Source organism: Pteropus alecto, unplaced genomic scaffold, assembly GCF_000325575.1.
Source record: "Pteropus alecto unplaced genomic scaffold, ASM32557v1 scaffold226, whole genome shotgun sequence".
NCBI lineage: Eukaryota > Metazoa > Chordata > Mammalia > Chiroptera > Pteropodidae > Pteropus > Pteropus alecto.
Genome location: NW_006440132.1, coordinates 520,037 through 533,302, shown reverse-complemented (window position 1 = coordinate 533,302; position 13,266 = coordinate 520,037). Strand labels below are relative to the sequence as shown.

Below are 13,266 nucleotides of genomic sequence, written 5' to 3'. Positions count from 1 at the left end.
TGTGGGCCTCGGTGCTCGAAGCACACGCAGCAGGCTGGGCCAGAGAACAATATAGGCGATTCGGGCATTGGGTGCTGGTGCCCTTCTGCCTGGATCTTTGGTTTACCCCTTCCCCCCGACCAGTTCTTGCTCACCTATCCAGTATCAGCTTAGACATCTGTCCTGCCCTCCAGGTGAGCACCACTGGCCCAGGCTGGTACCCTCCTCTCTGTTTCCACTACCCTCTGGGCTTCCCCCATCAGGTGCATGGGACCCCAGGTGTAATCTCCTGCTTCTGCATCTGCTTTCCTGGCTGACTCGAGGGCCTGGGCTGAGTCCCAGTCACCGTAACACCGTAACAGAAGGGGCCTTAGCAGTGATTACCGCTTACGCAACTTTACAAACTCCAGAAGAGCTTAGGAATGGCACGGTGGCCTGCCAAGTGTCAAGCACTGTGCTAACCTCTTACTTCATCTCTCACTATTTATTTTTGTTTTCTAAAGAAGGGAACTGAGGCTTAGATTAAGTCCCATACCCAGGGTCAGTGAGCTAGCACAAGGCAGAGCAGAGACCCAGCCCCATGTCCGTCAGACTCCAGAGCTGTCCCCAGCCCACCCCCCATCCTGTCAGTGCCTGGGCCCCCTGCACCAGCTGTCAGGGTCCCCCCGGACCTGAGAGCGCTCCCCGGCTCCAGGCTGGACGGTGGGCAGGTGGCTGGCCCCACAGTGACCAGGGTTTCCCTGTGCCTGTGCAGGACAACAGCCGGCGTGTGGAGCACATCCTGAAGCTATGGGTGATCGAGGCCAAGGACCTGCCGGCCAAGAAGAAGTACCTGTGTGAGCTGTGCCTGGACGACGTGCTCTATGCCCGCACCACGGGCAAGCTCAAGACGGACAATGTCTTCTGGGGCGAGCACTTTGAGTTCCACAACCTGCCACCCCTGCGTACTGTCACCGTCCACCTGTACCGGGAAACTGACAAGAAGAAGAAGAAGGAACGCAACAGTTACCTGGGCCTGGTGAGCCTGCCCGCCGCCTCGGTGGCTGGGCGGCAGTTCGTGGAAAAGTGGTACCCAGTGGTGACGCCTAACCCCAAGGGCGGCAAGGGCCCCGGGCCCATGATCCGCATCAAGGCGCGCTACCAGACCATCACCATCCTGCCCATGGAGATGTACAAGGAGTTTGCCGAGCACATCACCAACCACTACCTGGGGCTGTGTGCAGCCCTCGAGCCCATCCTCAGTGCCAAGACCAAGGAAGAGATGGCGTCGGCCCTGGTGCACATCCTGCAGAGCACGGGCAAGGTGAAGGTGCGTGCTCGGGCCCAGGGCAGGCCCCGCCATGTTGCATGGCCCTGTGGAAAGGTCTGGTGACGCACTAAGTGACCTGCGGTTCCCCACGTTCACGTTGTGGATTTCAGCCCTAAAAGTCAAGTGGGCCCCCTAAACCCGAGTCGCATCGTAGAGTCGGGGCTTCATGCTCCTGCCCCGTGTTTCAGCTGATCACAGGGGCGCAGGTATGGAGCATTAGATAGGATGGCAGCTTATAGTCAGGAAGTAGGTTTTAAGGGCCTCCCCACTGCCCCACTGGGCTGGTCCCTGAGGCTCAAAGGGAGTAGGTCACGGGGCCAGCCTTTCCCAGCACAGGGGACCCAGTGACCCAGACACGCATGTCCAGTGAGGGGTTGAGTTTGGTTGACATCCCCAACTGATGACCACCAGGGTACAGACACTATCGTAGCCCTAGCCTCACCCCTGTCACGCCTAGACACACAGATACACGGTCACTTCTATAGCCATTTGATAGTCAGCCAGCCATGGCTGTCATCGTCCCCAGCTCCAGAGCCTACAAATAGTGCTTGTCTAAAGCCATCCAGGCAGGCCATGCTGCAGGGCTAGGGGGGACCAGCTCTCTCCTCCCCACCTCTGACCCTCCACTCCCCGCCAGACCAGGCCCCCATAACCCCCACCCACCTGGTGTTAGAGAGAAGTGGGCTCCTTCAGGAATGCTCCCCATCACCTTCCCACCCAGCACAGTGGAGAACGGTTCTGTGGGCTTCCAAGACAGACCGTCCCCCGTCTCCACCCTGCCTCCTTCCTTGTGGGGAGCTGCCTGGGGGTGCTGTGGAGGAGGATTGGACGGAGGTTCACCCATGTTGCAGAGGGCCTTGAGGGCTGGCCTCAGGAGTTGGGCCTTTGCCCTCTAGACGTGGTGTGGCTTGAGAGCCAAATGGCCTGCGTGGGGTGAGGGACTGCCTGCCCTGTGCCAGGGTCAGGGGTCAGGGGAGGCACAGGTGGGGGCCAGGCCGCGGGTCCTCAGGGCAGAGCCCAGGGTGCATGACTGCATCGAGCCGACCTCTTACCTGTTCCCAGAGGCCCTGGAGAGGGTCGGCCGGGGCTGGAGGTCCCCGGCTGCCTTCCTGCTCTCAAGCCCCACAGCCCTTTGGGCTGGAGGTGTGCAGCGAGTGTGGGACCAGGGAGAGAAACAGCAAGCACTCGGTCTCCACGCCATCGGACTACCTCCTTCCCCCACCTCCAACCCGACTGGGCCAGGCCGCGAGGTGGCCCTCTGGCTGTACTGTCCTTAATGTCCCAGTCAGCAGTGGGCGGGGTGCTGGGAAACAGCTAATCGAGGGTGGCGTGAGGCTTGAGTGGGTCCTTTTCCGCTGCGATGTCTGTTCTTTTAGTACCTGGCCTCTGAGGGCCGGGCTGGCTTGGGAAGCTGACTCCAGTCTGAAGGGGCTTTGCTCTTGAGGCTCCCCGCTTAGACAAGAGGCGAATCAAGGTGCTCGTGGAGGGAGGAGGCAGCCAGGGTCCAGCCTCCCCTGTGGCCCTTAGTGGGGAGTGGGGAGTACGGAGCAGTGGGCGGAAGGATGGAAAGTAACTCATGCTGCTGGGTGACTGACGTCTGGCGCCCCCTCTGTTCCCAGAACTTGGGAACTATGGGGTGTTCTTGGTGGGGGCTGAGCTACCCTCCCCAGGCTCTGCTCTCCCGGCCGTGACCTTTCAGAGTCCCTGTCCCTGGACTGCTCCCTACCACCCCCTCTCCCTGAGGTGCAGCGAGAGGAACAAGGCCTGGAGAGCAGGAGACCTGGGCCCGCTGTGTGGCCACAGCCTGTTCTGTGCCTGTTCCCCACGTCGAGTCCCAGCTCTGAAGGGAGCACCACCTCATCCCCGCGTGGGCCCAGCACCCACCCAGGAGTTCGGGAAGGCCCGCGGGCATGAGCAGGATGTGCAGTACTTACCTCTGTTTCTGCACGTCCAGAGAAGGGACCCTGCATGTCATCTGTATGTCAGGAAGGGCTTCAGGCTGTGTGGTCCTTAGAGAAGCCAGCAGTAGCTTCCCCGGACCCTCCTGTCCCTCTTTTGGCCAGCAGGGTCTTCTCCGCCTAGGTCTCTGCTCTGTATTTCGAAAGGCCACTTGTGATATCAGAGGGACCCAGAGTTGTGCACACCAGAAACCCTGGCCCACGCTGGCCACCTTGCAGCTTCTGTGCCGGGTGTTCCCTACCCTGCCCTTCGCCCTCCCCTGGGTCTCCAGCTCCCTGCCTGTCTCCTCCTCTGCCCCGAACCCCAGGGTTGGCTGTGGGCGAGAGGAGGCAGGGGCTTTAGAGGGAGGGAGTTCCCACCTGGGCAGTCCAGCTTCCCAGTCAGGAGGGAAAGTGTGGGCTCAGGCTCCCTGCCCGTGGGACTGGCGAGCTCATCAGCGTAGCAGCTGCCCTCCAGAGAAGCCGGGGCACACCACAGTGAGGAGCTGCTGCTCTGGGTTTGCCAGGTGGCCAGTAGTGCCACCGCCTACCCACCCGGGCCGAGGTCCCTACTCTCACCATCTGAGCACTGGCTCACTGCTCGGTGACACGCCTGCCTCTGCCTCTCTCTCGTTCTTCTTTGAGGGACCACACAGAATGAGTCTGTCTGGTATGGGAGACCCCATCGGAGTAACAGGTAGATAGTGGCAGCTGCTCGTACGGTGGAGGGAGGATGGCCTGTTTATCCTCTTTGGCCCCAGTGGTGATGGCAGTGGTTGGGGGAGTTCTGCTCCCGTCATCCAGCCAGGCCTGGTCAGGACTGAGCAGGGATTTGAGTCCAGCTGGTCTGGCCGTGATACGGGGACCTCATGTTCTTGCAGCATGTTTTTGGCCCAGGTCTGCTTCCCGATCCCTGGACCCAGCTTTGATGTCACCAGTGATGTGCATCTCCCCTAACCAGGTTGCCCTACCCTCACTCCCTGGCCAACCCCATGGATGGGCACCAGCGTCTTGACCATGGAACAGTGTGGTTGCCCTACCCTCACTCCCTGGCCAACCCCATGGAGCGTCTTGATGATGGAACAGTGTTGAGAAGCAAGGTCTTCTCTTGGCCAGGGAGCAGGTCTGGAATCCTAGGGTGCTGCCTGCCAGGCCTGCTCGGGTCCGGTCTCCTCACTGTCTGCCTCCCCAGGACTTCCTGACGGACCTGATGATGTCAGAGGTGGACCGCTGTGGGGACAACGAGCACCTCATCTTCCGGGAGAACACTCTGGCCACCAAGGCCATCGAGGAGTACCTCAAGCTGGTGGGCCAGAAGTACCTTCAGGATGCGCTAGGTAGGGAGGGTGAGGCCGGCAGGCGGGCAGAGGGTGAGGCGCGCCCACCAGGTCCTCACTGCCTACTCCTTGCCCTCCTGGCCACAGGCGAGTTCATCAAAGCGCTGTATGAGTCGGACGAGAACTGCGAAGTGGACCCAAGCAAGTGCTCGGCCGCCGACCTCCCCGAGCACCAGGGCAACCTCAAGATGTGCTGCGAGCTGGCCTTCTGCAAGATCATCAACTCCTACTGGTCAGTGCTCCCTCGGGCTCTACTGCCCAGCGCCTCCCCTCTGACCCGTCCTACATCAGGGTGTCCACAGTGTGCCAGGCCCTGCGCTAGGCATGCATGCGGTGTGCTGATTCAGACAGCTTGGCGAGGGGGCTCTGTTCCCTCGTGCCTGATTTCATGAACAGGAGAGCTGAGGCTTAATGAGAGAGTAAGTGACATGCTTGCTGCCTCTCAGCTTCAAAGCAGTGGCTCTGGGGTTGAAACCCACCCTCTGCCTGAGCCTGCAGAGTCTTGCTGGGCTGCCAGGCCCCCCATCCTGGTCCTTTTTGGGCTCTCTGTGTACCCGGTACTGCTGTAGGTGATGGGGCTGCACAGGGGGTGACATTGACTGATAAGGCCTTGCTTGGCACGTGCCTGGGGTGGGTGGAGGGCTTACCTCCTCATCTGCCCATAGGAGCTTGACGCTTCATCAGAGGCTTGTGATCGGGCCCGGGAGGGGCTATGCGGGGGCCCGGACAGCGGACAGGCCTCCCGCCTGCACTGCGGAGAACGAGAAGAGAGGACTAGGCTTTAAGTCGAGCAGAGGGCTGCAGGGCTGGGTGGAGCGGACTGCTCAGACAGGACCGCGGCCGAGCCAGAATCGGTACCTGGGCTGCTGCCTTCAAGGCTGGCGGCCCGTGTGCCTGCTTGCTCCTGGGGCATGTGTGTCTGGTGGGCACCTGGCCTGGTGCAGAGCACAGCCTCGTTACGGTGTGGCGTGCACAGCTGTCCGGAGTGGGGACCTGGCTGTCAGCCCCAAGCAGTGGGGTTATTTTCACACTGAAGGAGCTGCCTGGATTTTCTCCTTGGTCACTACTCTAGCTCATGACAGGCATATCACTCTCCACTGGAGCCCCTCTCCTGACCCCACAGCCCCACCCCCAGCCATATGTCATTGCTTTCTCTGGTCACACTGCTCTCCTCGCCTTCCCGCTTGAAGGCCTTACGCCCGGCCCCCCTTGGTGGCCCCTCCACGTCACCACAGTCAGTTCTCCCCTCCTGTTCACCTGGGGCCGGCCTGGCCACTCGGGCTGGGTCACAAATGATCCCTGACATCGGGGGCAGGGGCGACCATAGAGCCCGGAACTCTCTGGGGCCAGGCTTTGTTCTCACCCTGCCCTGCTGTTCCCAGGGTGGGCCGGGTGTGGGACACAGGGAAACATGCCCGGGGACAATGCTTTTCCATTTCCTCTTTCTGGTGTTTGTCAGACCCAGAGGCACCTCTCAGTTCTGGACAAGGCCATCGTTAGATATCATCACTATGCCATGCCTGCCTCCTGCCCAGTCCTGGGCCAGGCATTCCAAGGGCTGGAGTTGAAGGCTGCCTGCCCTCACGGTGTCTCTAGCCAGTGCCTTTGTACTCACCACATTCCCTGCTGAGAGCTCGCTGGGCTGGGCGCTGGGCTTGACGGGCAAAAGCTTTCCAAGTTGATCAAGGCCTCTAATGGCCTCGGGATCTCAGCCTTAACATGGCCCTGTGAGCTCGGCCAGGCAGGCCTCGTTCTCAGTGTAAGGATGAGGAAACGGACAGCCAGGCAGGACCAGGCACTTGGTCAGAGCACCCGGAGCTAGTAACAGCCAGGCATAGCCTGGGTTCAGCAAGCACTGGGTCCTCGCCAGCCCAGGGTGGGAGGCCCATCTTTTAGGGTAAAAAGATAGGAAAGCCACTTAAAGGTTGGCGTGGTGGGGCCTCGTTGTGGCAGCTTGGGGATGCTCAGGGGAGAGAGCCCCCCAGTTGGGGGTTAGGGACCCTGCCCACACTCACTGGGTCCCTCAGGGAAGTCACTCGCCCTCTAGGAAGTAGCTGTGTCTTCACCCTATGGTTAGGCCAGCCCCATTGTGATCACTCCCAGCTCTGCTGAAAACCTGATTCCTATACTGTTGTTCAAGCGAAAGGAGTAAGTCTCAAAAGCCAGGGATGGGAACGAAGGAGCAATGGTCTGTTCCGGCTGTTTCCCTCCCTCTCTCGTGGACCCTTATGCCTGCAGTTTGGGGAGGAGGGTTGAAGGAAGGAGGGACCATGAGCTGGCCCTTGCCGTTGGTTCCTGTTGGGACAGAGACCCGGCTCCTCTGTGCTCGGGTTCCATCCCACTCGGCCCCTTTGTGGAGAACCCACTGCCCTGACTGGAGCTTGGGGGTGTCTGCTCCTTCAGCTTGCTGAGCACTCCCTCGGTGCCTTCACCGAGCTGTGCCGTCTCAGGTCCCCGAGCAGCCCTGCCTGAAGGGTCATAGGTCACTGAGTAAGGGCCCAGGGAGCTCACAGCTGTCGGGGTTGGGACACAGGGCTCTGTCGGACCCAGACCCAGGTCCCTGTTCTGTGCCCTCCTGTCCTGGGCCCCTGCCTGACCACTGGGCCCACTCCCGCCTGTTCCTGCGCAGTGTCTTCCCCCGGGAGCTGAAGGAGGTGTTTGCCTCGTGGAGGCAGGAGTGCAGCAGCCGAGGCCGGCCCGACATCAGCGAACGGCTCATCAGCGCCTCGCTGTTTCTGCGCTTCCTCTGCCCGGCCATCATGTCACCCTCGCTGTTCAACCTGCTGCAGGAGTACCCCGATGACCGCACGGCCCGCACCCTCACCCTCATCGCCAAGGTTACCCAGAACCTGGCCAACTTCGCCAAGTGAGTGCTTTGTCGCCTGACGGGCAGAGTCGGGGCGGGGGCGTGGGGCTGGAGCCCACGAGGACAGAGCTGGGCCCTGCTTTGGTCCCTGTCGTCCTTAGTCCTTGCCCTCTCCCCTTTTCAAAATATAATGTTCTCTACACCCCATCCTCCCCCTCCTAAAAGTCCATGCCGTTTTGGTATGTTTCCTTAATTTTCAAAGGTAAGAAGACAAGATATTTTTCCCTTCTGCTTTTTTGAATTAACATTTTATCATAAGGATTCTCCCATGTACTTAACATTCATAAGCCTCATTTTGAAATGCATGACTCATACGCTTTCAAGGGAGAAGGGCCCATGTTTCCTTAGCCCGTCCCCCGTGGTTGGGTGCTCAGGCTGTTTCAGACTGTCCTTGTTTAATGCCGTCCTTGCTCGTAAAATGTTCCTGACTGTACCTTAGAGCGAGGGGGCGGAAACGGAAGGGCCGGGTCATCTGGTCACTCATTTGCAAAGCGTAGATAGAGCCCCATTCTGGGGCCACCTCCGTTCTGGGCTCTTAATCGGGCCAGGTCCCGGCTCCCTGGAGCCAGCCCTTCAGCAGGGGAGGGAGATGCCGAGTGAGCAGCAGAGCGGGGCTGGAGGTGTGCCCTCCGCTTCCCGGGAGGCTTTCCGGAACACGTGCTCCCAGCTGCGTGCCAGGATCTAAGGCGGCCATCCACTCACAGCAGGGCAGCAAGAGCGGAGGTGGGGCCGGCCCGGGGACGGCCGTGTGCTGGAGGGACAAGACGATGTGGCATTTCTGAATCAAGTGCCAGGCTGGGAGATGTGGGAGATGAGACCCAGGGGCACAGCGAGGACTCGAAGGCGAGGCAGGGTGGTGGGAGCCACCAGCGGGCTTTGAGCAAGGGAGAGGACGGCTCTCATCTATTCTGGGTCCTGAAAAGGTCAGCTTGGCAGTGGTGGGGCCAGGGTGTTGGAGGGAGCAGGACTGGCAGCTGAGAGACCGGAAGGAGAGCTCAGCTGTGGTTCCAACAGGAGAAAAATGGTAGAAGTATTGGGTTGAGGGGGTGGCGATGCGGGAGGCAGTGGCTGCAAGGTCAAGGGGTGACAAGAAGATAAGTCAGCAGGCCTTGTCAGCCGCGGGGAGGGTGAGGGAGGAGATTGCCCATCAGGCTCCTGGCCCAGCTGCCCGGTGGACGGTGGTGTCTCCACTTAGGATAGGGAGCCCAGGAGGAGAGCATGGATTTGGGCGATAGCGACGACTTCAGAGTTGGCCGGGGTGGGTAGGAGGAGGGGAGGTGCTGTGGACATAGCGTGTGTGCCGGCTCGGCAGAGGCCTGGCCGAGCGTGGATTGAGAATCATCTGCGCACCAGGCCGTTGAAACTTGGAGGGGGAAAAGAAAGAGATTGTGATTAGCAGTGAAAGGGCGTGAGGACCAGGGAACATTCTAGGTCTTGTGAGAAAAGGTGCAAGAAAGAGTCTCTAGAGTCGGCCGTGAGGAAAGAGGGCCCTGAGTCAGCAGATTGGTTGGCGGGGGGTACTGAGTGATAGAGGAGCCAGGCATGGTGCTCAAGGAAGGGTGGGAGCTGAGAAGGTGGACGCGTCTCAGAGAAGGGGGCCCCTGGGTGGGGCCTGGCTTTCCCGGGCCTGCCTCGGAACCAGGTGCTCACCCTCTCTGCTCTCTCTAGGTTTGGAAGCAAGGAAGAATACATGTCGTTCATGAACCAGTTCCTGGAACACGAGTGGACCAACATGCAGCGGTTTCTGCTGGAGATCTCCAACCCCGAGACCATCTCCAACACCGCCGGCTTTGAGGGCTACATCGACCTGGGCCGCGAGCTCTCCAGCCTGCACTCCCTGCTCTGGGAGGCCGTGAGCCAGCTCGAGCAGGTGCCTGTGCCCGTGGGACAGAGGACAGTCAAAGAGTTGCCCCATGTAGGGCAGATCGGCAGCCCTGCCCGGTGCCAGAGCCCAAGGTTCCAACCCAGGCCCTGTCAGCACGCACAGGGACCTTGGCCCCGTTCCCCTGGGGCCTGCCACATTCACTTGCCAGCACCTGCCGGGGGAGCCCACTCTGGGTACTGGGGCTTCAGTTGTGTTCCATGCACTTGGCGATGTGTGGGTGGATTCCACATACGAAGGCGTGTTCCCCACCTGTGAGAAATGTGATCAGACTTAGCTACTTCTCCAAAAATGTCCTCGTTCTGGGTTTTAAGGCCACTGATAAGAACGAGATAGAATGCTCCACCTCCACGTGTCAGGCAGGAAGTTACAAACCTTCCCAGAATTGCCCTTGACCATCAGTTGAAATGGTTATTCCCTAGACATCTCCGACATTGCTGCAGCCATCTGGAGTGTGCCCTCTGTGGCCTGGGGGTCCAGTGCACCCCCAGCAGCCCCAGCCCACATGGTGAACAAGTTCTTGGCAGCAAGGGTGAGGCCGGCTGCAATCTGCTTCCAGAATCTCTTTTGCTTCCCCAGAGATCTGAGAGACCACCTTACAAAAGCAGTTGTTGCTGAAACGGGGCTAGAAGGCCTCCCTGCTCCTGCCCCATTCCTGGACATGACCACTCAGGTCACTCTGGCGTGCGGCCTTTTAGATACACCCGCGTGTGTGTGAAGTACACACACAGCACAAGGTCCTCTTCCTCTTTTATTTATTTGCGTCAGAGTGAGAACTTACGTGTGCGCTGCAGTGTGCACTTCTCACTCTGTCGTGGCCATCTTTCCATGGCACCACATATGTCCCCCGCTGTAACCTTTCTAACAGCCCAAGACTGTCCTGTCGTGTGACTGGAGTTTATTTCACTGGCCCCCTGTTGCTGGACACTTGGGTTAGTCCAGCTTTTCACTACAAACAGATGCTGTCGTAGTCATTTCTGCCCGTTTATGTCCACTGCCCTTTGGCTGCGAGAGACACGGTGTGGGGGACGTGGAAACTAGGGCCAGGAGGAAACTAGGGCCAAGACCTTCTCTTCCTCCACTGCTGCCAACACCAGTCACTCCAGCTGCCACCACTGACTGAGCCCCTGTGCCGGCCACCGTCCTCTGTATCTGCACAATGGTCAGCAGCCATCACAGCTGACAGTGTAGCAGCAAGGATTTGAAATTGAGCTGTGTTAGCCTCTTGAGTCTGTGCTCTGTTGACCACATGAGTCTTCACACTTCCTTTTTGCACAAAGTCCTGTGCGGAAGCCAGTGCATAAGCAGAAGGCGGCAGAGTCCCCTGCCCTCAGCTCAGCCCTGCAGCCCGGAACCCTTAGCACTGTGAGGTTAAGATGGGCCCAGGTGTCACCCTCTGCCTGACCATCATCCACTTGTTACTTGTCTGACAGGCATGTGGTGGTGTCTGCTCTGTGCCTGGACTATCTCCAGTGGGGCTCAGGTGTCAAAGCGGGCCAGGCCCCGTCCCTCCCTGTGGGAAGTTCTGGATTCCACATGTGCTTTTCACTGTGGAGAGGCACCAAAGTAGAACGAACTAGGGTCAAAGGCTTGGACTAGGTCGGCATTGTTCCTCTGGGCCTCGCACTTCTGTCTCAGAAGGTTATGGGGAGCTGATGAATATGGACTTTGCAGATTGCTGGGCTCTACTCCCCCCTGCCCCGCCCTGGCCCTGCTGGATCTGCCTGGTGGGGGAGGAGGGCCTGCGCGCTCGGGGGTTTTGAACCACAGTGGCTGCTGCGTGTCTGGCCTCCCCAGGTGGCCCCAGCAGGTTACACCTGCCCCTTGTCGTGTCTTTGCAGAGCATCGTATCCAAATTGGGGCCCCTGCCTCGAATTCTAAGGGACGTCCACACAGCACTGAGCACCCCGGGCAGTGGGCCGCTCACAGGGAGCAACGACCTGGCCTCCACTCCTGGCTCTGGCAGCAGTAGCATTTCAGCTGGGCTGCAGAAGATGGTGATTGAGAATGATCTCTCTGGGTAAGAGCTGCCAGATGTGCTGGGTGCCGTGGGGTGCATGTGCAGACAAGGCACAGCCCACCTACAGTCTGTAAAACAAGCTGGACGAGACTCAAAGTATGTTGTGCAGGCCCTAGGCAGGTAACCTCCGCTTTGGAAAAATCAGGGAAGGCTGCCTGGAGGAGGTAGGGCTAAAGTTTTGAGCTTTTTAGGAAACATTTCCATTGGTGGAAAAGGCATTCTGGGTAGCGGGACTAGCACTAACAAAGGCCTGGACAAAGTTGGCATGTTCTATTGAAGAACAGTTACTAGTCCCCGATACCTCCAGATCGTTATCTAGATGTATGTTAAAAATACCTGTTCTCCTGGTATTTCCTGGCCTTGAATCAGTCTCCAGAAGTGGTGCTCAGGGGCATGTGTTTTTAGCAGGAACTCAGGTGACTACAAGGCTTTGAGGCTGAGCCTCAGAAAACTAGAGTTGGGGCCCAGCCCTCACTCTGAGCCCTCAGCCCCTGGACAAGTGCCCTGTAAATAAAACACACACAGTGGAGGAGAAGGCAAATGTTCTGTAACGTTGATGTCAAAATGGGGATACTTCTTTAAAATAGGTGTTTATACCGAGTCATTTGTGCCTCCCTCACAGTCCCCTGCCTGCCAGGGGCCATCTCGGACCAGCCAGTGAGAGTGATCCCTCACTCTGAGCCCTCAGCCCCTGGACAAGTGCCCTGTAAATAAAACACACACAGTGGAGGAGAAGGCAAATGTTCTGTAACGTTGATGTCAAAATGGGGATACTTCTTTAAAATAGGTGTTTATACCGAGTCATTTGTGCCTCCCTCACAGTCCCCTGCCTGCCAGGGGCCATCTCGGACCAGCCAGAGTGAGGGTGAGGCAGCAGAATTGGGAGTCGGGTCTCAGCCAGTGGTGGTGGCAGTGGCAGTCTTTTAAGGGCATGGAGATCAAGAATCGGGGGCAGGGAGGGGGCGGGGCGGAACATAGGACTGGAAGCCCAGGAAGAGGCCAGATGCCACTTCCAGGTTCCTCTGCGTCTCAGGGTTCGTTCATACAACCTGCCAAGTGAAGTAAATCTTAGTTCAGGTGGGGACACACCTTAGCTGAGAGAGAGCCAGGCACATGGGTTTTGAGGAGACCTGACCAGGTTCAAGGCTGGTCTGGGTTTCTCCCAGCTCCGCCAGCTGGGGCTTGGCACTTCCTCTCCCCATCTGAGGCTAAGCCTACATTCCAAGCCCATGTCAAAGCCCCAGGTCTTTGCTGCCTCCAGCCCCCTCAGAGCCCATTTCACCCCCACATTCTTCCCTCCAAAGTCCAGCTGGCTCCACCACGTTGTGCCTTCTTCCAAGGAGCCAGCTTCAGGGAGGGGCCCAGTGAGGCTGGAAGACCCGGGGAGGGTGCAGCTTGCCACTGCAGGCGCAGACTCTCCCTGCCTGAGTCATGCCCTGAGGATCCTCCTGTGATTGTTTTTGGCAAGAACGCCAGCCCCCGCCTGCCAGTCAGTCAAGGGGGTGGCAGCAGGAGGCTGGGCAGGGGAGGCTTCACCAGGCCCCCAGTTTGCTTATCAGTCTGATTAGGAGCAAGAGGCAAGAGGCAGAGGGAGCCCCCGTGGCGTTGAAGTCGGGAGTTCTCCGTGCAGGACCCTGGGATAGCCGAGAGCCACTGCGTTGTGGGTTTAGCTAAGGGTGGGGGGAATTTTCCAGAACACTCCAGACTTCAGCACCCATTATCCCAAGGTGCAGCCGAGCAGGGAAAGGGCAACTGCCAAGCAGCCTGGTCCGGCACTGGCAGCTCTGGCCACTAGCGCAGAGGTTTTGTTCAGGAACAGCCATCACAGCCATTCAGCCCCCGTGGCAGCTTCGGCCAGGGCCAGCTGCCCGGGCTCAGGTTTAGTGTTGCCGCTGGGCCAGTGGTCCCGGGACTGCCCCACTCTTGCTGCCCCTGC

General features: G+C 59.2%; 1 protein-coding gene across 4 annotated transcripts in view; it reads left to right on the top strand.

The window, feature by feature from the left end:
* The window catches only part of DAB2IP (DAB2 interacting protein), a 43,895-nt gene that overhangs the window by 19,043 nt on the left and 11,586 nt on the right, over positions 1 to 13,266 (top strand). For all 4 annotated transcript variants that reach the window (XM_025050428.1, XM_006917064.3, XM_015593376.2 and 1 more), the window contains 6 exons: positions 734 to 1,288; positions 4,418 to 4,562; positions 4,650 to 4,794; positions 7,192 to 7,428; positions 9,097 to 9,298; positions 11,152 to 11,330. In XM_025050428.1, coding sequence (XP_024906196.1) covers positions 734 to 1,288; positions 4,418 to 4,562; positions 4,650 to 4,794; positions 7,192 to 7,428; positions 9,097 to 9,298; positions 11,152 to 11,330 — 1,463 coding nt within the window. The remainder of the gene's footprint in view (positions 1 to 733; positions 1,289 to 4,417; positions 4,563 to 4,649; positions 4,795 to 7,191; positions 7,429 to 9,096; positions 9,299 to 11,151; positions 11,331 to 13,266) is intronic.